The sequence below is a fragment of the Trachypithecus francoisi genome, unplaced genomic scaffold, assembly GCF_009764315.1.
Source record: "Trachypithecus francoisi isolate TF-2019V2 unplaced genomic scaffold, Tfra_2.0 Lachesis_group18, whole genome shotgun sequence".
In the NCBI taxonomy this organism is placed as follows: Eukaryota; Metazoa; Chordata; class Mammalia; order Primates; family Cercopithecidae; genus Trachypithecus; species Trachypithecus francoisi.
Genome location: NW_022681463.1, coordinates 16,074,647 through 16,097,153, shown reverse-complemented (window position 1 = coordinate 16,097,153; position 22,507 = coordinate 16,074,647). Strand labels below are relative to the sequence as shown.

Genomic DNA, 22,507 nt, shown 5'->3' with positions numbered 1-22,507 from the left:
CTGACCTCAAGTGATCCACCCACCTCGGCCTCCCAAAGTTCTGGGATTACAGGCATGAGCCACTGCAGCCAGCCTAGTACCTTTCCAAAAATATGTGACTGTGGGCAAATGCACATCAGGGAAAATGTCCCGCCTTAGCCATTTCTCAGTGTGCAGTCACACGCATTCAATGCATTCACACTGTTGTGCAGCCGCCGCCACCACCATCCGCGGAACAAGTTCCATCCCGCAGAACTGAAGCTCTGGACCCACTGAACAACTGCCCATTCCCTTCTCCTTCAGGCCTGGCAACCACCACTCTCCTTTCCCTCTCCAGGCATCTGCCTATTCTGGGCACCTCATATAAGTGGAACCACTCAGTATTTGTCCTTTTGTGACTGGCTTATTTCCCTTAGCAGATAGTCTTCAGGTTCTTCCATGTTATAGCAGAAGTCAGGATTTCCATCCTTTTCAAGGCCAATATTCCATTATATGTTTCTGCTGCGTTTTGCTTATTTATTCATCTGTTGATAGACACTTGTAATCATTGTTCAGTTCCTTTTGAACCAGGAGACCCATTAAGGACTTTCTGATATTTCTCCAATATGGCAAGGGCCTAGGAGAATAAGAAATGATTTGCAGAAGACAAAGGAAAGAAATTCAGCCAATGTACAGACTCACGTGCCTGCACAGTCCCTAAATGTCACTCACACAATGAGGGATGGCTTTGTGCATTCCCCATGACAGTTACCAAGTTATTGCCTCTCACTCCAAACCCGGGCTTCTCTGCTTGGCTTTGTGATGCTGGGCTGAGACTCTGCAAACCACGAGTTGGGTTCTACCATTTTGGGGTGCTACAGGAAGCTGAGGAAGAAGGAGGGGCTTGTGACCCCCTTGCTGCTTGGGGCCCCTTTGAGCAATATCCCACCGACACTCCACCCAGCAGATGCAGCTGCTTTCTGCAGCAGCAGCTGAATCCAGGTGCCAGTGCTTGCAACACTAGCAGAGCTAGTTTCACCACTCCCAGCACACCAGCTGGCTAATGCATCCTTCTCAGAGGTCTGGTCCTAGTCCCCTGGGACCACTCCTCTAAGTTTCAAGGTTTTGTTTTTGTTTTTGTTTCTGTTTGAGACAATGTCTCACTCTTTTTGCCCATGCTGGAGTGCAGTGGCGCGATCTTGGCTCACTGCAACCTCTACCTCCCAGATTCAAGCGATTCTCCTGCCTCAGCCTCCCAAGTAGCTGGGATTAGAGGCAGGCACCACCACACCCTGCTAATTTTTGTATTTTTAGTAGAGACTAGGTATCACCATGTTGGCCAGGCTGGTCTCAAACTCCTGACCTCAAGTGATTCACCACCCCCCACCTCGGCCTCCTAAAGTGCTGGGATTACAGGCATGAGCCACCGCACTTGGCCAGGTTTCAAGGTTTTCATCACTGGACCAGCTTCCCTCCGTTCGCCCAGCCCAAGAGGTGGTGGTTGCTTCCTCTGTGATATCTCAGTTATTCCTTACACCTTCAGTTACCTGGTTAACGTCATATGTATTAATAAGTCTTTGTATTTAGTTCTCTCTTTTCATATTCTTGGTGTTTCTGCTGGTCTCCTGATGGAACCCTAACGGATGTAATCCTGCTATGGTCTGAATGTGCACCCCCATATTCATGGGCTGGAAACTTAATCCCTAATGCAGCAGTGTTGGGAGGTGTTGCCTTTTGGGAAGTGTTTAGGTCCCAGGCGCTCCACCCTCATGAATGGATTGATGCCTTTATGAAAAGGGCCTGTGGGAAGGGGTTCACTCTCTCCTGCTCTTCTGCCAAGTGAGGACACCGCAAGAAAGTCCTCACCAGATGCCAGTGCCTCTGTCTTGGGCCTCCCAGCCTCCACAACAATGAGAAATGCTTTTCTGGTCTTTATAAATTACCCAGTCTCGGGTATTCTGTTACAGCAGCACAAAACGGGCTAAGACAACCACCTAGCCACTATCTCAAACCTCTAATGCCCTTGCCAGGCCCTGAGTTTAGCCCCAGACCCCTCATTCTAGGAAGAATGAGCTGGTCTTTTGTTTCATCCAGAACATCGAAGCTGTTATGGGTGACCTCAAACATTGTCCCACCCCCACCACAATCTACAAACATTTCTGCAGCCAATTTCCTTTTGGTCAGCCTCAGAGGATAAAACACTTTTTTCCTCTTCAATTCCAAAGTTTCCACAGGTTCTTTTGAGTTCCACCCACTCCCATGTCCTGTGGAACTCAGCTCTGAGCTCTCTGAGCTCATATCCTATCCCAATATTTTTTAGAGACAGGGTCTTGCTCAGTCACCCAGTCACCCAGGCTGGAGTACAGTGGTGTGATCATGGCTCACTGCAGCCTCCACCACCTGGGCTCAAGTGATCCTCCCACCTCAGCCTCCAGAGTAGCTGGGACCACAGGCACACACACCACCATGCCCAGCTGATTTTTAAATTTTTTGTAGAGATGGGGTTTCACCATATTGCCCAGGGTTGTCTCAAACTCCTGGGCTCAAATAATCTGCCCACGTTGGCCTCCTAAAGTGCTGGGATTATAGGGGTGAGCAACTGGGGTCAGCCCTCTCCCAATTCTTAACATGCTTCTTTCCGTCATTTCCAGGAGAAGTGACTAAGGGCAGGTCAAAGCATTACTTCTCCCGCTCTGTCCTGCTGTGTTCACACTTGTCCCATGCACATCCACCCATGAAGCTCTGCAATCCTAGCATCTGGCTTCCTGCCCAGCAGGAGGGACGCAGGGAATTCCTGTTCAGTGGTGTCTGTTGAATGCAGAAGACATGCAGAGGAGTTATTCATGTGAACCTGGAACGTCTGGGGCAGGCCAGATGTTAATTTAGAGAGTTCATTTTGCCAAGGTTGAGGATGCACCCGTGATGCAGCTTAGGAAGTCCTGAGGACATGTGCCCAAGGTGGTCGGGGGACAGCTTGGTTTTTTACATTTAGGGAGACATGAGACATCAATCAATATACGTAAGAAGTACATTGGTTCAGTCTGGAAAGGCAGGACAACTTGAAGCAAAGGCAGGAAGACCCAGGCAACAGACAGGTGAGACACAAAGGGTTGCATTCTTTGGAGATTCTGATGAGCCTTTCCAAAGGAGGCAAATGAGATATGCATCTATCTCAGTGAGCACAGGAGCAGCTTTGAATAGAATGGGAGGCAGGATTGTCCTAAGCAGTTTCTAGCTGGAGTTTTCCTTAGTGATTTTAGGGGCCCAAGAGGTTTTCCTTTCACGTTTCTTACCCTTTTTTTTTTGTTTTTGAGATGGAGTCTTGCTCCATCGCCCAGGCTGGAGTGAAGTGAACAACCTCCGCCTTCCGGGTTCAAGCAATTCTCTTGTTTCAGCCTGCTGAGTACCTGGGACTACGGGTACCCACCACCATGCCTGGCTAATTTTTGTATTTTTAGTAGAGACGGAGTTTCACCTTGTTGGTCGGGCTGGTCTCGAACTCCTGACTTCAGGTGATCCACACATCTCGGCTTCCCAAAGTGCTGAAATTATAGGTGTGAGCCACTGTGCCCGTCCCCCACCACTTTTCTTTTGTGAAATCTTTTGGAGAAAGCATTTTACAAAAAAATGAGTCTCTGGTCTCAGGCTTCATCTGATCTCTCATAGCTATGATGGTTTATTTCTGGATAGGTAGGTCCCAAAAACTCATTTTTAGCACGTTGTGAAGTCTCATGTTCTGTGAAGAGAAAATAGCAGGGAGGAAGGGAGAAAAAACAACAACAAACAAAAGAATAATCTTGGAAAAATTGATATAGGCCACATTACTCTGAAGTCCATACATTAGTAGGCAAGTACAAAAGTGGCTTATGGGCCGGGTGCGGTGGCTCAAGCCTGTAATCCCAGCACTTCGGGAGGCCGAGATGGGTGGATCATGAGGTCAGGAGATCAAGACCATCCTGGCTAACACAGTGAAACCCCGTCTCTACTAAAAAATACAAAAAAAAAACTAGCCAGGCAAGTAGCTGTAGTCCCAGCTACTCGGGAGGCTGAGGCAGGAGAATGGCGTAAACTCGGGAGGTGGAGCTTGCAGTGAGCTGAGATCCGGCCACTGCACTCCAGCCTGGGGGACAGAGCGAGACTCCATCTCAAAAAAAAAAAAAAAGAAAGAAAGTGGCTTATGTATGTAAATAAGTTGCTGTTATTTTCTTCTGAAGTTCAAGTTGTCTGGCTTCAGTTCACAAGGTTTTAAGAAAACACAGCTTAGTTTTCAGTGACTCTAAATTAGGAAAAATGGAAAAAAAAAGAAGGAAAAGAAATTGAAAACATTATTTTAAGGACTTGTAGCCAAGAAAAATTAGAATTCAGTCCAAACTGTAGAAAATAATAAAAATTGAAAAAAACATTAGGCAGACTAGAATCTAACAACAGGTCTACTGTAGTTTTGAAACATAATTTTTCTCTCTTCAGTTTCCCATTTTTACTAAAGACAAATCATGGTAGGACTGGCTTGCTTTATTATACTTGGCCTAATTATTTTTATATAGTGCAGCAAGAATAATTATTTTTTACATAAGCTTTTAAATTGGCTTTGATGGAACTTTCTTCCATAGAAGGAATAGCAGAAAACACTTTTTAAAAGCCAAGCCCAGCCATAGATTTGTGCCATCAAATATCTATGAGTTGGGTGAATTTCCTCTCCTCTTGAGGTTCCAACATAAACCTGGGGCTTCTGTGCCTGTCAGAAAGTGAATTCTTTACTTACACAGGTCAGAAACCCTGTACAGGGACTATGTTCACAAAATATGAGGCCAGTTTTTCCAAAGGTTTTATTGCTCCACAAGTCAAGTTTCATTCCTTAAAGGAAAGCACACCATTCCAGTCAAAGCCTTGGTAAAATAACCAATTTCTCCAATTGTATCCTATTGCAAAAGAAAACAGATTCTTACGACACTTATGCAAATAACTGTATTGCCATAAATTAAGAATACTCACAAATAGTTTCCAAATTCTGGAAAAACCAGATAGAAGCAAATATGCTCCAAATTTTATTAACAGTATACTTTACTCAATTGTTAAAAGCTGTAAATAGCTTTTCGTAACTCTAAAAAACAAAACAAAGTATTAGCAATGTTTTAAGCAAAATGGTCAAAAAGATTACTTTAGTTTTCTATTGGTTCATTTACTTCAGTTAACTCCTGTTCTGTTTGATAGTCATGAACATTCCAGCTCTCCAAGAGAGTTCTGAAAGTTTATTCCTGTATTCCAATGTCACAATTTCCAAAGTTATCAGAAAAACCTGCATTTAAGTGCACCTGTTAGTCCTATAACTGATTATAAACCCACCTTTTAAAGAGGGTTTAAAACAAAATAAAACAAGAGAATTGTCTGTGGATAAAAAAAAAAGTTTTAAGGCAGCCATAGTTAAAAAACACAATTGACAAGGAAATGTGTTACCTCTGTGACACACAATAATTTTAACAACAATTATGACTATTACTGATAATGTACACTAAGGTATATCAGAAATACAGGAGTTTCCCATAATTTTGGAACACATATCAGTAACATATTTATACAAACACAGCCGAAAGAAAACCAAAGACCATTTCATATTTGACAATGCTTCCTATATAATTTTTATACCAAAATAAGGCAAGTTATGTCATTTTTGGACTTAGGGAAACTAATGTCTTCAAGGATTAATTAGGTTAGAAAAAGACATAATTTATAATTTGATTTTGGAAAGTTTGTCAAATATAAAAGGTTTAAAACACTTGATGTTACAAAATAGGATTACAGGTCATTGTAAGGTCATTTATTTCACCAAAGTGATAATTCAAGCATTTCAGAAAAAGCAAAAACCTTCATCCTTTGAGAGAGGAGACTTAATTTTCTAAAGAAGAAGCTCTAATAAAAACAGCATGAAGCAAATTACATTTGTTTTTCAAAATTTTGTAAGGAATCTACAAAATTTAACCTTGATTATAAAATATAACTTCCATAAGCCTTTTATAACTTTTATTAAGAAATTGGTTAATGCTTCAAGAAAACCTTGTTAATCTGACACAGGGGTCCATATACTGGTTTTGCATTAGGTGCCCTGGACATTAATAATTAATTTATGGAGAAACAGAACTTATTTTATCTTTCAAAATCAGCCCTTACAATCTTACGTGCCCACCTCTTCCATGGTAGTCCCTGGGTCCTGAGGAGTTGAATAGCTTTAATTTCTTACCCTGTGTCTCAGGAATGCAGTTTGTTTTGATTGGCATCTTCTATGAGGCCTGAAGATGAGGCTTTTATTACTGTGTTTAAGATTTAGCAGGACATCATGTCCTTTTTAGACCCAGGAGTTACAGCCCTGAAACTCAACGTAACAAGGACTTTAAAAGTACATACAGGAAGGGCCGGGTGCGGTGGCTCAAGCCTGTAATCCCAGCACTTTGGGAGGCCGAGACGGGCGGATCACGAGGTCAGGAGATCGAGACCATCCTGGCTCACACGGTGAAACCCCATCTCTACTCAAAAAATACAAAAAACTAGCCGGGCGAGGTGGCGGGCGCCTGTAGTCCCAGCTACTTGGGAGGCTAAGGCAGGAGAATGGCGTGAACCCGGGAGGCAGAGCTTGTGGTGAGCTGAGATTGTGCCACTGCACTCCAGCCCGGGTGACGGAGCAAGATTCCGTCTCAAAAAAAAAAAAAAAAAAGTACATACAGGAAGATACATGGATGTAATAACCTTAATTTTAAAAAAAATTATCTCCGTTTTTTTTCATAAGCAAACCAAAACTTAATAATATGACAATTTGATTATATAAAAGTTTTTGGGCTGGGCACAGTGGCTCACGCCTGTAATTCCAGCACTTTGGGAGGGCGAGGTGGGTGGATCACAAGGTCAGGAGATCAAGACCATCCTGGCTAACACGGTAAAACCCCGTCTCTACTAAAAATACAAAAAATCAGCCAGGCATAGTGGCAGGCGCCTGCAGTCCCAGCTACTGGGGAGGCTGAGGCTGAGCCCAGATCCTGCCACTGCACACCAGCCTGGGTGACAGAGTGAGGCTCTGTCTCAAAAAAAATCAAGGGAGCCTGTGTTTCTAGAATCTGGGAGATGGCACACCTTTAGTTGTGTAGGTGGAGACTATTACTAGGTGATGAGCATGAAAGCGAAGTGCATGTGTTGACCGATTGCACCAGCCTGCTTCCCTCCTCGATGGCGCCTGTGGACCTCTGAGTACGCCAACCCCTATTTGGACCTCAGGGCAGTGAGGTGCTGCAGTGATGATCAGGCCATAGGTGGATGTGGAAGGAAGGTGGGAGAATGACTTCTTCCTCTCTATTTTATCAGCCCCTGGGAACGCCACGGAGAGTAACTCGACTCCCTAGAGAATTGGGATCCTGACGGAGCTAAGCCAGAAGCTGACTTCTTGGACAATCACACTGTTCTGGTTCTTTATTCTTCATTGCTACTTTAGGAACAAAGTGTCTCATGAGTGTTCTGGCAGAAACAGACAGACTTGATTTTCAGAACTGTCTTTTCTTCTTTGCCAATGTTCAGAGTACGATTACTAAAATGGTGATATTAATGGTAGCAAGCTCTTACTGTAGGCAGTACTTCTCATAGCTTTCACCCATCACAGACATGGGGGCATCAGCAGAGGGGGCAGTGATGAGGACCCTTTTGGCTCCCTCATCTAAGTGATCCCCAGCCTTCTCTATGGTGGCGAAGATGCTGGTGGACACCACAACATAATCAGTGCTGGCATGACCCCACTTGATTTGGGTGGGATCTCACTCCTGCGAGATGGTGATGGGATTGTCATTGATAGCAGGCTTCCTATTCTCAGCCTTGATGGTGCTGTGGAAATTGCCATGGGAGGAATCATACTGGAACATGTAGACCATGTAGTTGAGGTCATTGATGGTGACAATATCCACTCTGCCAGAGTTGGCAGCCCTGGTGACCAGGCCCCCAATATGGCCAAATCTGTTTTTTCTGGCCTTAACTTTCACCATGGTGTCTGAGGGATGCAGCTGGCACTGCGCAAAAAGATGTGGCTGTCTTGTCAAACAGGAGAAGCAGAGACCCAGAATAATTATTTAAATGATACCTTTTATCTTGAGAATTCAGGTGGATTTTTTTTCCTTCTCAATCCAACCTGTGGGTTAATTAGCAGATTGTGTTAGAGTCTCTTTTCCTTTCCTTTAGAAGTCGGGAGTCAGGGACCAGACCCTGTAAGTTGTCATCACAAAAGGTTACTGATCAATGAATGCTATCCCTCTGTTTTAGAGGTAGAGTCTCATATACCATTTAAACTCCATGATGTAAAGATAATATGGAAAATTGGAGAGGATTCAAAAACATTAGAATTACCAAAGGGTTGGAAAGTTACAGAAATATTTAGTCTGCAGTAGAAAAGGCTGAAAGGTGTTTGCAAAATTCACTTCAAATAGATGAATAAACAAATCAAGAGGATATTGAGCAGATGTTTTGGTTTTGTGGCTGACGGAGCGGATTTGGTTAAGGCCGTTGCACACAGCAACTGCAGGGACTAAAACTGAAGAGCCTCCGTACCAGGGATCGGGGCTGCACCCAACAGTGGGAGGGTTTTAGTTGGAAGAATGGATGGTGCACAAAGGGAGTGGTTTATTAAAGGAAACGCACTCAGATGGACACGTGAACATCAGAACTATCTAAAATTAGTGTCAGGATCCCACCATTCCTGTGCACATTCCTCCCTCCTTAGAGTGAGGCTTCCTTGTGCAGGGTCCACCTGAGTCCCACTCTGTCCCCCTGTTGTGTTTGCAGAGGGCAAACTCTTCTAAACCTGCTGGCTCAGAAAATCCAAGAAGTTATTATTTTGTGTCTTTTTGGGCATTGGTGCGGATACTCATTACTGAATAAATTCTCTTCTAAACAAACACGCCATCCCTAGCAGGCAGAAGGATATAAACATTTGGCAGATCAGCGCAATGATCTCACTTTAACATCTTAACCAACCCCAGCTTCTACAAATAGATGATATCATTGTAGCAATATAGAGGAGACTCTGCCAGCAGACTTTCTGAGACTCTCCTGGAACATAATTTGTCTTACAACAGTTTTGGAAATCCCTTGACCATACTAGGGGGAGGGGTAGAGGGGAAGGAGAAAGATGGAGTCCCGGGGTAAGAGGATAAGGAGATTAGGCAATTTGACCTCACTTCCTTCTTTCCACTTGAAGGAGCCTCTGTAAAAGCTGAGGGTGCAGGCCGGGCGCGGTGGCTCAAGCCTGTAATCCCAGCACTTTGGGAGGCCGAGACGGGTGGATCACGAGGCCAGGAGATCGAGACCATCCTGGCTAACACAGTGAAACCCCGTCTCTACTAAAAAATACAAAAAACTAGCGGGGCGAGGTGGCAGGCGCCTGTAGTCCCAGCTACTCGGGAGACTGAGGCAGGAGAATGGCGTAAACCCGGGGGGCGGAGCTTGCAGTGAGCTGAGATCCGGCCACTGCACTCCTGCCTGGGCGACAGCGAGACTCCGTCTCAAAAAAAAAAAAAAAAAAAGCTGAGGGTGCACCCACAACCGGGAAAGGTGCAACCGGCCACACACCCAGTGACAGGAGTGTCAGCAAACCACAGAGCGTGGCGGAGGGGGAGGGCAGCCAGACTAAGTGTCCAGTGTTTGTAAAGTCTCCACTTGTGCACAGTAACATCCTAAGCCTTCACATTCACTCACCATTCACTGGCCGACTCACCCAGAGCAACTTCCAGTCCTGCAAGCTCCATCCATGGTGATGGATGTCAATGGGCTATTTCCCCAACGTAGAAAGCAGATTCAAGAAGATTCAACAAAACATAGCAAGACACTTGCCCTCTGCAGGTGGACCGTTTTTAATCTTTTTATATCATATTTTTACTGCACCTTTTCTGTGTTTAGATACACACATACTTACCATCGTGTTACAATTGCCTACAGCATTCAGTACAGGCCCATGTTGTATAGGTTTATGGCCTGGGAGCAATGGGTTAAATCATGTAGCCTAGGGGTGTGGTAGGTTACAGCCTCCAGGTTTGTGTAAGTACACTCTGATGTTTACATGGTAACAAAAATATCCTGCCTGGGACCAGAGGCAGGAGAATAGGGAGATTAGGAAATTGAGGCTAACTGCCTTCTTTTCACTTGTAGGAGATGCTACTGGTGTCCCAACGGCATTCCCTTTGCCCACCCTGGAAGTACCTAGTGCTTCAGTGGCAATTCTCATGTCTCAGGTGCCTCTGCCTGAGGGCTTTCTCTGGATACAGGGGTGTGCTTGGCCCAGGCATAGAGCAGGCTGCAAGTGCCCAGGGGCTTATAACCCACAGGAGAATCTCCTACTTGTATCTGAAACTTTTGTCTCAGAGTCTGCTTTTGGAGAGACCCAAATTGAAACAGATGGCAATAATATGAAATATTTTTAAGAATTTGAGTGATGAACTTTAATGAAGTTCTAATTCTTTTAAAAAGTATGTCAAATGTTCCGTTACATTTCGTTACTTTTGCAGTAATTGTTCCACTTCACTGAAATCCTTTTCACCCAAATATGCAGCTGGAAATACTATAATAAATAACACAGCTCCCATTTTAAAGGAAGGCAAGGCTGGGCATGGTGGCTCATGCCTGTAGTCCCAGCCTGTAATCCCAGCACTCTGGGGGGCCTTAGCAGGAGGATCACTGAGCCCAAGAGTTCGAGACCAGTGTGGGCAACATAGTGAGACCCTGTCTCTACAACAAATCAGATAATTAGCTGCGTGTGGGAGCATGCACCCTGTAGTCCCAGCTACTTGGGAGGCTGAGGCAGGAGGATTCCTTGAGCCCAGCAGGTCGGGCTGCAGTGAACCATGATCATGCCCCTGCACTCCAGCCTAGGTGACGAAGTGAGACTCTGTCTAAATGTATATATGTATATATCCCACAGTTCTGGAGGCTGGGAAGTTCAAGATCAAGGCACCAGCAGATTCGGTGTCTGATGAGGGCTGGCTCTTTGTTTCCAGCTGTGCCTTCACATGGTGGGAGCACAAAACAAGTGCCCTCAGGCTTCTTTTATAAGGGCACTGATCCTGTTCATGAGAGCTCTGCTCTGATGACCTAATCACCTTCCAGATGACCCACCTACCAGCACCACTGTTCAGTGGGTTACATTTCAACATATGCATTCTGGGGGACACAAGCATTCAGACCAGAGCAACATGTAAAATGGGATAGGCTCCAGACCTGAAAGAATACCAACAGGCTTTTCACCCACATAATAAGCATGTGGTAAGATAGTCAAAAGGTGGTTAGAATCGAGAACAATCTGGTTTTTGTGCAGCATTGTGTCTGCCACTGTTGGACCTCATGTAATATCTCCCAATTCATTGTCGACAACCAAAAATGCCCTGTGAGTTTCCAAACTGCTCCCTGTTGAGTAAACATCCATTGTGAATACTATTGGATCATTGAAAAGATTTAACTACCCTTTTCAAAGATTCCAGACCCACTTTCTTTCTTTTATCTTTTTCTTAGAGAAGGGGTCTCACTCTATGCCCAGGTTGGAGTGCAGCGGTGCGATTATGGCTCACTGCCGCTTTGAATTCCTGGGCTCAAACAATCCTCCTGCCTCAGCCACCCAAGTAGCTGAGACTACAGATGCACACAACCACGCCTGGCTAGTTCTTAAAATTTTTTGTTTGTAGAGGTGAGGCCTCCCTATGTTTCCCAGGCTGGTCTCAAACTCCTGGCCTCAAGGGATCCTCCTACCTCAGCCTCCAAAATTCTGGGATTACAGGTGTGAGCCACTGTGCCCAGCCCCATTTTCTAATAAGTATTAGTTTCATATTATATGTTGAAAGTGGATCTGAAGCAGTGCAAAGTACATTTGAAGCCTATTTTATCCAAGGATTGACCACCAACCCTAGTGATTATCTACCAATTTCCCCAGAAGGCTGCTGCAGAGAATCTCTGGAGATTTGGAGAGGGACTTCTCAGCCACAAAGTGGAACCGGATATCACCTCTATGCTGTGGGGACAGTAGATACCATTTGTATGCAGCTCGATACTTTGGAAGTTTGTGATTCTTTTTTGTTGTTGTTTTTCACCTTCTCTACTACTCAGTAATTTGTAGGAAGAATTTCAGTGTATCTCAGCTATTCAGAAGGAGCACTGTACTAAAGGCAGGTGAAAGCAAGGGGAAGGTGGTTGTTCAGGATGTTTGGCCAACCATCTTCCCTCCTGCCTGAAAAAGACTCTCTCCTTTGATCAAAACTCCAGTCAGGATTCTCTGAGTTCTCACTAGGCCCAACCTTGGGCTTTTCTCTCTGTCCTTGCAGAGCCCATTGTGAGCAAGAATCCTGCTAAGTGGGTCTAGTGAAAAGCCCCTACTCTTGGTTGATCACCCTTGATATCTGGTCACCCTGGTCTGCTTTCAGCGAGAATCCTATCAGGTCTGTTTAGACAGAAACCCCCTTATCCTTGGGACTTCCTCTTAGCAATTTTCCATGCGCTGCTTTCCTCCCTGCTCCTTGATTATAAATCCCCACATGTCCTTGGCAGAGTTGGTGTTGAGTTCAATTTCTCCCCACTGCAAGGCCCTGCAGCGCCCCACTACCTATCATCACGGCCCCCTGAAATGGAAGTCTGCTTTACCATCTAATATGGTTTGGCTGTGTCCTCACCCAAATCTCATCTTGAATTGTAATCCCCAGGTGTCTAGGGAGAGACCTGGTGGGAGGTGACTGGAAATGGGACAACAGCAACCATGTTGCTCCCATGATACTGAGTACTCACCAGATCTGATAGTTTTACAAGGGGCTTTTCCCCCTTCACTCGGCACTTCTCTCTCCTGCCACCTTGTGAAGGACGTGTTTGCTTCCCCTTCTGCCATGATTGCAAGTTTCCTCAGGCCTCCCCAGCCATGTGGAACTGTGAGTTAATTAAAACTCTTTCCTTTATAAATTACCCAGTCTTGGCTGGGTGTGGTGGCTCACATCTGTAATCCCAGCACTGTGGGGGGCCGAGGCGGGTGGATCACCTGAGGTCAGGAGTTCGAGACTAGCCTGGTCAACATAGTGAAACCCTGTCTCTACTAAAAATACAAAATTAGCTGGATGTGGTGAGGGGCACCTGTAATCCCAGTTACTGGGGAGGCTGAGGCAGGAGAAACACTTGAACCCGGGAGGCAGAGGTTGCAGTGAGCCGAGATCGTGCCAGTGCACTCCAGCCTGGGCAACAAGAATGAGACTCCATCTCAAAAAAATAAAAAAATAGGCTGGGTGTGGTGGCTCATGCCTGTAATCCCAGCACTTTCGGAGGCCAAGGTGGGTGGATCACGAGGTCAGGAGATCGAGACCATCCTGGGTAACACAGTGAAACCCCGTCTCTACTAAAAAAATGCAAAAAAATATTAGCCAAGTGTGATGGCGGGTGCCTGTAGTCCCAGCTACTCGGGAGGCTGAGGCAGGAGAATGGCGTGAACCTGAGAGGTGGAGCTTGCAGTGAGCCGAGTTTGTGCCACTGCGCTCCAGCCTGGGCGAAAGAGCGAGACTCCATCTCAAAAAAAAAAAAAAAAAAAAAAGGTAAAATAAAATAAATAATAAATAACCCAGTCTTGGGTATTTATAGCAGTGTAAGAACAGACTATTGCACCACATTGAACAAGTGTCATGAATAATTTTTTCTTTAACCTTACCCACTTGGAGATTTTCCTGATGCTAAGACCTCAGAAATGCTGTTTTTATTGAAGGAAGACAATAGCTTCACATCAAAATGAGCAGGATACAACATTTTGTAAGACACATTCCCTGTTTTTTATGGGCTCACCCATTCACAGTAGAAGACAGAAACCCAACAACAGAGACACTGGCCTAAGTATGATAAGTTAGGTGTGCATCAAGCGTGATGCCAGCACAAAAGAGGGGACACCTACTTCTGCCATTACAGTTTGGAAGAGGTATCATTTCAGTTGATATGGTGCAAAGTATTTTACCCGGCAGAGGGAGTGGGTAACTTATCCACTCAATGATGTTCTTAGAGTACCTAGGTAGGAGTGCTAGGCAGCAAATGATTATTTTAATGTGTATGTCCACACATTGTTACGTGTAAGTAGCCTTATTAATTTGGTTGTAAATAAAAGGTTGAGTAACAATAAAAATGAAATCACCAAATTCTATAAATTTGATCTCAAAATATGCTGTAAGTTCTGACATTATTCGTACTTTACCTGGGAAGGCAGAGCGGTTACCTAGGAAGGTGAGCTGTGGAAGTCCGCTGTGGATTGGGATACCTGATCTCATGATGAGTCAGGCTTACCCTGACTCCTGGGTCTCTCTGGTGGAGACAGCCCTTCACCTCTGCAAAGCTTATCCACATGTCCGGTGATTTCCTTATAGTGTACGTAGCTTTATCTAAGGTTTACAAACGTAATCCTATTTCCCCAATGTAGAAAGCATATTCAAAAACAGGTTGAACAAAACATAGCAAGGCAATAGGTGATTCCTAGGGATCAACAGAATGAGTTCTTGTAATAAAATCTAAAGAGAAAAGGTGGAAATATCAGCCAGGGTAACAGAAATGGTATGCACCAGGAGTTCCAGGAATTCACAGTAAAGGTCAGATGAGTCACACGGCTGTAGGGTTTCCTCCACCTCTGCACTACTATCTGGGCGGGGTAACTCTTTACTGTGGGCAGGAGTTGGGGGAGGCTGGCCCCGTATTGCTGGATGTTTGGCAGTACCCCTGACCTCAGCCCATTAGATGCAACTAGCATCCTCCCCCACCATGTTGTGACACCCAAAAATGTCTCCAGATATTGTCCCCTGGAGGTCAAAATTGTCCCCCGAGAATCACTACATTAGTGCATCTCAGACTTTAAGGTATGCACAAATTTCCTGGGGTGTCTTGTTAAATACCAGTTCTGCTTTAACAGGTCTAGGGTAGGGCTTGGCACTGATTAGTGCAAACAAAATCCCACGTGAGGCTGAAGCTGCCTGTCCACAGACCACACTTGCTCCTTAGAAGACAAATCTGCAGCCACCAGTTAGCCTGTTCAGGTCCTCGGGATGCAGAGTAGATGTACAATCAAGGTATGGATCACTGCAGATACGAGCAGAGTCTGGATGCCATAGTATCTTGCATTTAGTTGCAAAGAATATTTATAGAATTGAACGTAAGTGAAGGGTTTACGTTTTTTTAAGCTTTAGAGCACTTTTCAATTTCAGTTCTCAAACTTTTTGTCTTGGAATCCCTTTACTCTTAGAAATTATTAAGAACTACAGATCTTTAGTTTATGTGGGTTTATACCTATGAGTATTTACCATAGTAAGAATTGAAACTGAGAAATGTAAAAAAAAATGAAGTTCATTAAAAAAATAACAGTAACATACCCATTACATATTAACATATCTAACTTTTTTTATGCAAAATTACTTCCCCAAGCAAAAAGTTATTGGAAGAATAGCACAGTTTAACATTTTGGCAAATGTATGCATGTATGTATGTATTTATTTATTTTAGGATGGGGGTCTCTCTCTGTCCCCCAGGTTGGAGTGCAGTGGCACAACCTTGGCTCACTGCAACCTCCACCTCTGGGTTCAAGCTATTCTCATGCTTCAGCTTCCCGAGAAGCTGGAACTTCAGGTGTGCACCACCACACCCAGCTATTTTTTGTACTTTTTGTAGAGAAAGGGTTTCGCCATGTTGGCCAGGCTGGTCTGAAACTCTTGACCTCAAGCGAACCGTCTGCCTCAGCCTCCCAAAGTGCTGGAATTACAGGCCTAAGCCACTGTGTCTGGCAGGCAAATGTCTTGTTCAATAGAAAACAGCTGGGTCCTCATAGCTGCTTCTGCTTTCAGTTTGTTGCGATACACTGCTTTGGTTGAAGCATATGAGGAAAACCTGGCCTCACCTAGATACACCCTGTGGTTGGAAAAGGAAGCATTTTAATACCCTTTCACACGATACATTATTTTTTGATACTACACCATAACTTAGCCAGTGGTAGTTTCTTAAAGGTTAATTGCAATGAGGAATCTGAAACCATACGAATGAACAATTTGGACTGTTACACTAAAGTTTATCGGTGTATTTTATGGTTCAAATTGATCTTTTACCGACATAAGATTTCATAACATTATGCATCAGTCAACTGGAAAGTCCAGTTATGTAGCTCTGTACAGTGGTCCAACTGTACGGTGGAAAACTCCACTGTATACTTGAGAGAGCAGAAAATAAAACTATTGTCTTAGCATTACTCTGAAAGTAGTTTTGGACTTTGCATCCCCTTAATGGGTCAGGGTGTAGCCAATCAACAGCTTCTGCAAACATAAAGGACGTTTTGACTGTCGTTTTCCTGAAAAATAACTCGAACGAACCTAAAGGTAAATGTAAAATGTACTTCAAGACTGTGAAAATGGGCTGGGCTCACACCTGTAATCCCAACACTTTGGGAGGCCGAGGCGGGCGGATCAAGAGGTCAGGAGATCGAGAACAGCCTAACCAACATGGTGAAACCTCATCTCTACTAAAAATACGAAAAATAGCCAAGCGTGGTGTCAGGCACCTGTAGTCCCAGCTACTTGGGAGGCTAAGACAGGAGAATCGCTTGAACCGGGGAGGCAGAGGGTCTCCGTGAGCCGAGATCGCGCCACTGCACTCCAGCTGGGGAGAGTGAGACTCCGTCTCAAAACAAACGAACAAAAAAAAAGACTGTGAAAATGAACTTTCCGAATAAAGCCTAAAGAAGCAAATAAAAGTCATACTTTTGCCTTCTAAACATAATCAATGTTAACATTTTGGCCCACTGGAACCTCTCTTTGAGGGTAGGGACTCTTGATCTACGAATCTCAGATTTAGCACACTGGCTGGCACTTGTGAACACTGAAAAAGCTTTTTTAAAAAAGTACTCCATAGTCCATCCCTTTCATTTAGCTGGGTAGTCTAAATGGGGTCAATTTCCCCATAATATATTCTTACATAATTGTATGTATTTCTGGGGTACAGTATGATGTTTCCATACATATACACATTGTGCAACCATCTACTCAGCGTAATTAGCACATCCATTAGCAAAACACTTGTCATTTCTTTGTGGTGAGAACATTCAAAATCCTCTCTTCTAACTATTTTGAAGTTAACATTATTGTTGAGTATAGTCATCCAGATGTGCAAGAGAACACCAAAACGTATTCCTCCTAACTGTAACTGCGCCCGTTGACCAGCCTCTCCCCATCCTCCCTCCCCACTAACTCTCCTCTGCACAAGAATAACCACTCTTTTACTCTACTTTTACGAGATCAACTTAAAAAAAAAAAACTTTTTAAAACGACTGCATAATATGCTTTCAGGCTCACACTCATTTAAAAACCGTGACTTTGGCAGAGTAACCTCATTCTTCTAGGGGAAAAAATTTAAATGGTCTGAGTACGGAAGCTCGCCGGGGCACAAGTGCTGGGTCGCTCCGCCGGGCTCGCCGCGCCGGGGACCCCCAGACACCCGCCACCACGGCAGGGAGGGCAGGGTGCTGACTCCTGGGACCACGACACTCGGCTCCGGTGGTGGGGATTCCGCGCGGGACCCACGAGAGAACAAAGAGTGGGCTGGACGGCCCAGCTCTCCGCACCCGGAGGGACCTGTTCCACCTCTCCGGCTCCCGTACCCCTCCATCCGCATCTGAGCGACCAGATCCCACTGCAGTCAACAGCCCGCGGGGTGGTCAGCTTCGAGGGACCGCCCGGAAAGACACAACGCGCGGGGAAGGCGCCGGGCGTCCAGTCTCGGGAGAGACTAGAGATGGCGTTCCTGCCCAGCGCCGGCAATCCAGAGGAATCCGCGGCCATCGCGGATCCACCAGAGGTGAGGCGGCACTAAGCACAAGTGTGAGGCTCCCGGGAGCTACGCCTCCGCTGCCCCAGTGCCATCCGTTTTTGCCTCAGGCGGCTCTGACCGCCATCGTTTCAACCTGGAGAGATGGGCCCTCCCCTACGGACGCACTTCCCTTCCCGGGCAGGAAGGAGGGCGCTGACCCCGGGGGCACACGCCCCTGGCTGCGCATGCGCCTTTCATCCGCGGCGAGTGGCCTCGCGGAGCCGGATTCGTCGCTCTGCCGGGAGTGCGCCTGCGCGGTCGCCGGGGCTTCCCACCTCAGCTTCCCCTCCCCCGGCCCCCTCGGGGGCTCCGAGCCCGGCGGGACCATGTTCACCAGCACCGGCTCCAGTGGGTTCTGTGAGTACTGGCCTCCGCCATTCTGGCTGCCCCCTACACGCCACCCTGGGCACCTCTTTGAGGAGGCTGGGGCAGCGGGGACCCTCGGGTTTGCCGGAGGTGGTGGGGCCGACCCTCCAGACCGGCGTCCGAACCCTGCTAGTTCCTGGTCTTGGGGGTCAGCGGAAACCGTCTCCATTTAGGCCTGGAGGGGTTAATGGGAACAAAGCCCCGCTGCCCGCCCGGACCCCACCTGGTATCCCCAGGTGCGATGCCCAGGAGTCTGTTGGGGCCGCTGCAAGTGGGCAGGTGCCCTGGTGTGCTCGTGGGCCGACCCCAGGCCCTTTGCGGCGCGTGTGCCGCGCTGAAGGAAGGGGCCGTCCCCTCACCTTGCCCCATTCATTTAGGCTCCTGGGGGACCGAAGTGACTCCCCCCGCCCCCACTTGCAAAGTTCAGCCTCTGCTTTAGAAGCTGACCTCTCAGTTTCACTTGGATGTGTTTCTTCTCCAGCCTTCAAGAAGAGTTTTTAGACAGACAAACACTGATGAGAGTGCTTTCAAGTAGAGGGAAGTTAGGAAGTTGTGACGAGGGAGCGCAGCTGTGCTGCTGGATGTTGCTGTTTTCTTGGCGTATTAGCGGTGGTCAGCAGGTAGGGGACGGAGAAGTATTTTTACAGCCAGTTGAACGGCTTTTCTCGCTGACACTGAGTGTGTGGAATTGACTTTCCGTACGGTAGACTGCGTGTTAACAGTTAGGCACGGGTACAGCAATGGAGAACTGCTCTAATTTTGCAGTCGCTTGTCACTGTTCTTACTCCATGTGAAGTTAATGCTGCTGGAGGAGAGAAACATCTGACATTTCCAAATATTAAAGATCTGTTGGGAATGTCATGAATCTTCTGAGAATACGTGTCTTGTCTTATAGTCTGACAGTCAGTTAGTATCAGAGCCACAGGCATGATTTGAAATCTTCCTCACTTCTCAATTTCTCCGGTTTTGAAGTGGTTTCAATATTTATGATTCCCTTTGTTTTATAATTAATTTGATTTATGGCATCTTTCATGCGTTGGTCCCAGAGTATATTACAACTACCAACTAATCTTCCCTGGCCTGGCTTGGTGGCTCATGCCTGTAATTCCAGCACTTTGAGAGGCCGAGGCAGGCGGATCACCTGAGGTCAGGAGTTCGAGACCAGCCTGACTAACATGGAGAAACCCTGTCTCTGCTAAAAATACAACATTAGCCGGGTGTGGTGGTGCATGCCTGTAATCCCAGCTACTCGGGAGGCTGAGACAGGAGAATTGCTTGAACCCGGGATGTGGAGGTTGTAGTGGGCCAAGATTGTGCCATTGCACTCCAACCTGGGCAACAAGAGTGAAACTCCGTCTCAAAAAACAAAACAAAACTAATCTTCCCCAAACTACCCTGTAGATAAAGAGCGTTATGACTGTAGCTGAAGCTGACAGCTCAAGAAGGCGGTGTGGTTTTCCTGGGATCATACAGTGAGCCAGGTACTGGTGGTTATGAAATTAATGGTAGAATTCTTCAATTTCTGTTGTTCTTTAGCATTTTGATCTATTCTTGCTGGCCAAAGTACATAGAAAAAATTTAAAGGGCAAGAGAAATCTGTTATTGGTTGCTGTACTGTATTAGCCATGAGATTATATTGGCCAAGTGTATTCAAATTTGATACAGGGCGACTGTAGGGATGATAATGTTTCATTATCTATGGCACATGGTGGTGAGTGTTGAATTCTAGGAACCAAACTGTTGCCCAGGGAGAGACCTAGGCCCAGAGCCCCTCTGCAGCTGTCTTGGCCTGTTTCTAAAATTAAGTGCTTCTGCAGTGTAAGAGTTGTTGGGATGGCCGTTCCTCAGAAGGCTGTGTCTTACATGCTGGTTTTACAAACATTTTGGGCATCTCCTCTGGGCGATGAACTGGGCTAGGTGCTGGGAATGCAGCAATGAGCAGGTCCTGGTCTCAGTGCTTATGGTGCTGACGGAGCTTAGGCACAGTTTTCCAGGACTGGTCATTAGAAAATGCTGTGTGTCAGCTTTAACATTTTTCTCTGGAGAAGCTACCCGCTGAGGGGGAAGTGATTTTCTTTGTTTTATTTATTTATTTATTGAGATGGAGTCTCACCCTGTCACCCAGGCTGGAGTGCAGTGGCAGATCTCGGCTCACTGCAACCTCCGCCTCCCGGGTTCAAGCGATTCTTCCCCCTCAGCCTCCCAAGTAGCTGGGATTACAGGCGCCCACCATCACACCTGACTATTTTTGTATTTTTAATAGAGATGGGGTTTCGCCACGTTGACCAGGCTGGTCTTGAACTCCTGACCTCAAGTGATCCTCCTTCCTCGACCTCCCAAAGTGCTGGGATTACAGCCGTGAGCCACTGCCCATGATTTCCTTTAGATAAGTTGAAGGACCCTTTAGCAAATCAAAATTCTGATCCTGAGTAAGAATCTGAAAGAAGGATGATACGTGTGCCTACCCCCACCCCCATGGGTGGTGAATAACAGTCCCTTTCCAGGGAGAAATCCTTGACATTTCCTACCACCTGCATGTTTCCAACGTTTTGTGGTTAGTAGATAATAGTGTTTTAGTGTTCAACTTGCCTTTCTCTCTCAGCCTTTCAACAAGTGTCTGTTGAATACCTATATCAGCCACACATTGTTGATATACAGAGGATAAAGTAATAAGCAGGAAAAAGGAGACCAGCATCAAACAGGCTAACAAGTCAGTATGATTCACATAGTGGTAAGTGACATGAAGACAATGAAAGGGTAACTGTAAACACCGAAGTTATGGTGGAGGACCACGTCAGCACGCATGGTCACGGAGGGTAGCTGGGAAGGTGACACTGAGCTGAGGCCCAGATGGTGTGAAGGAGCCAGCCATATGAAAGTTTGTTGAAAACTCTTCATTTTGAAGAAAGGGGACAGCAATACAGTTGAAAACACCCTACTGTGGCTGTTTCAAGTGCTTGAAACTATATTGCTGTCTGCCCAGTCACGTAATTATGACCAGGTAAAAGTGCGTAGGATTAGTGATCATGACTTATTTTAGATTCCTTACTTATAGACCAATGCTGTCACTCAGCTCTACGTTAAGTAATACGTGTATCATTTACTGCATTTATTAATAAGCTCCTGTTTACCTCACAGTGTGTTCACTGTGTAATGATGGACTCAGCCAACATTAATTGCATGCCTAATATTTTCCAGATAGAGTTCCCACTCTCAAGGAGTTCAGTGTCTATTGGGGCAAAACTTTTTTAAAAAGAACGTCTGTGCTCGGTGCTGTGGGTTTGTTGCAGGGGGTGGGCTGGTTGTGGGGAGGCATAGTTAAGGAAGACTTCCCAATGTAGCAATATTTGGGCTGACTTTTGAGAGTTTGGCAGGCATCACAGTGTGGAGAAGGCCTCTGGGAGGGACAGAGACTGGACAGGGCTTGGCAAAGAGGCAGGAGGGAACGAATTAGGGGTGGTTATGGCTGGAGTGAGCAGTTCCTAAGAGGTGTGTGGTGAAGTCTTTCAGAGGACAGTGGAAGGTGAGACAAGAACTAGGGACAGAACTTGTGAACATTTTATTTTTTTATTTTTTTTTGAGACGGAGTCTCACTCTGCCACCCAGGCTGGAGTGCAGTGGCGCGATCTCGGCTCACTGCAAGCTCCGCCTCCCGGGTTCACGCCATTCTCCCGCCTCAGCCTCCGAGTAGCTGGGACTACAGGTGCCTGCCACCAGGCCCGGCTAATTTTTTGTATTTTTAGTAGAGACGGGGTTTCATCCTGTTAGCCAGGATGGTCTCGATCTCCTGACCTCGTGATCCGCCTGCCTCGGCCTCCCAAAGTGCTGGGATTACAGGCCTGAGCCACCACGCCCGGCCAGAACTTGTGAACATTTTAAACTTTAAAGAGGGAGAAGAGTAAGTGCCAGGGAAGAAAACTGAGGAATGGCCAAGGAAGTAGGGGGACACGTGGGAGGAGAGAATTTCAGGGGAGAGTGGCTGATAGCATTACACGTTGCAGAGATTTTCAAAACAGGCCTGAAGTGCGACCTGTGGGACAGAAAGAGGTCCCCCAGAACCTTTCCAGAATAGTTGGGGAAAGAATTCAGATTATAATTAGCTGAGAAATGAGTGGGATATAAATGGGAGACAGTGAGCTTGGAAAGTGCTTTCAAGATCTCAGTTCTGAGAATCAAGAGAGTGAGTTGTGGTTAGAGGTGGCCGCAGGTTTAAGGGGGAGTTTTTTTTTTTTTTTTTTGCGACAGAGTCTTGCTCTGTCACCAGGCTGGAGTGCAGTGGTGCGATCTCGGCTCACTGCAACCTCCGCCTCCTGGGTTCAAGCGA

General features: G+C 46.1%; 1 protein-coding gene across 1 annotated transcript in view; it reads left to right on the top strand.

The window, feature by feature from the left end:
- The first annotated feature begins 17,973 nt into the window (after positions 1 to 17,973).
- The window catches only part of UBAC2 (UBA domain containing 2), a 184,710-nt gene continuing 180,176 nt past the window's right edge, over positions 17,974 to 22,507 (top strand). Inside the window, exon 1 of the mRNA XM_033177364.1 lies at positions 17,974 to 18,174. Coding sequence (XP_033033255.1) covers positions 18,003 to 18,174 — 172 coding nt within the window. The 5' untranslated portion in view covers positions 17,974 to 18,002. The remainder of the gene's footprint in view (positions 18,175 to 22,507) is intronic.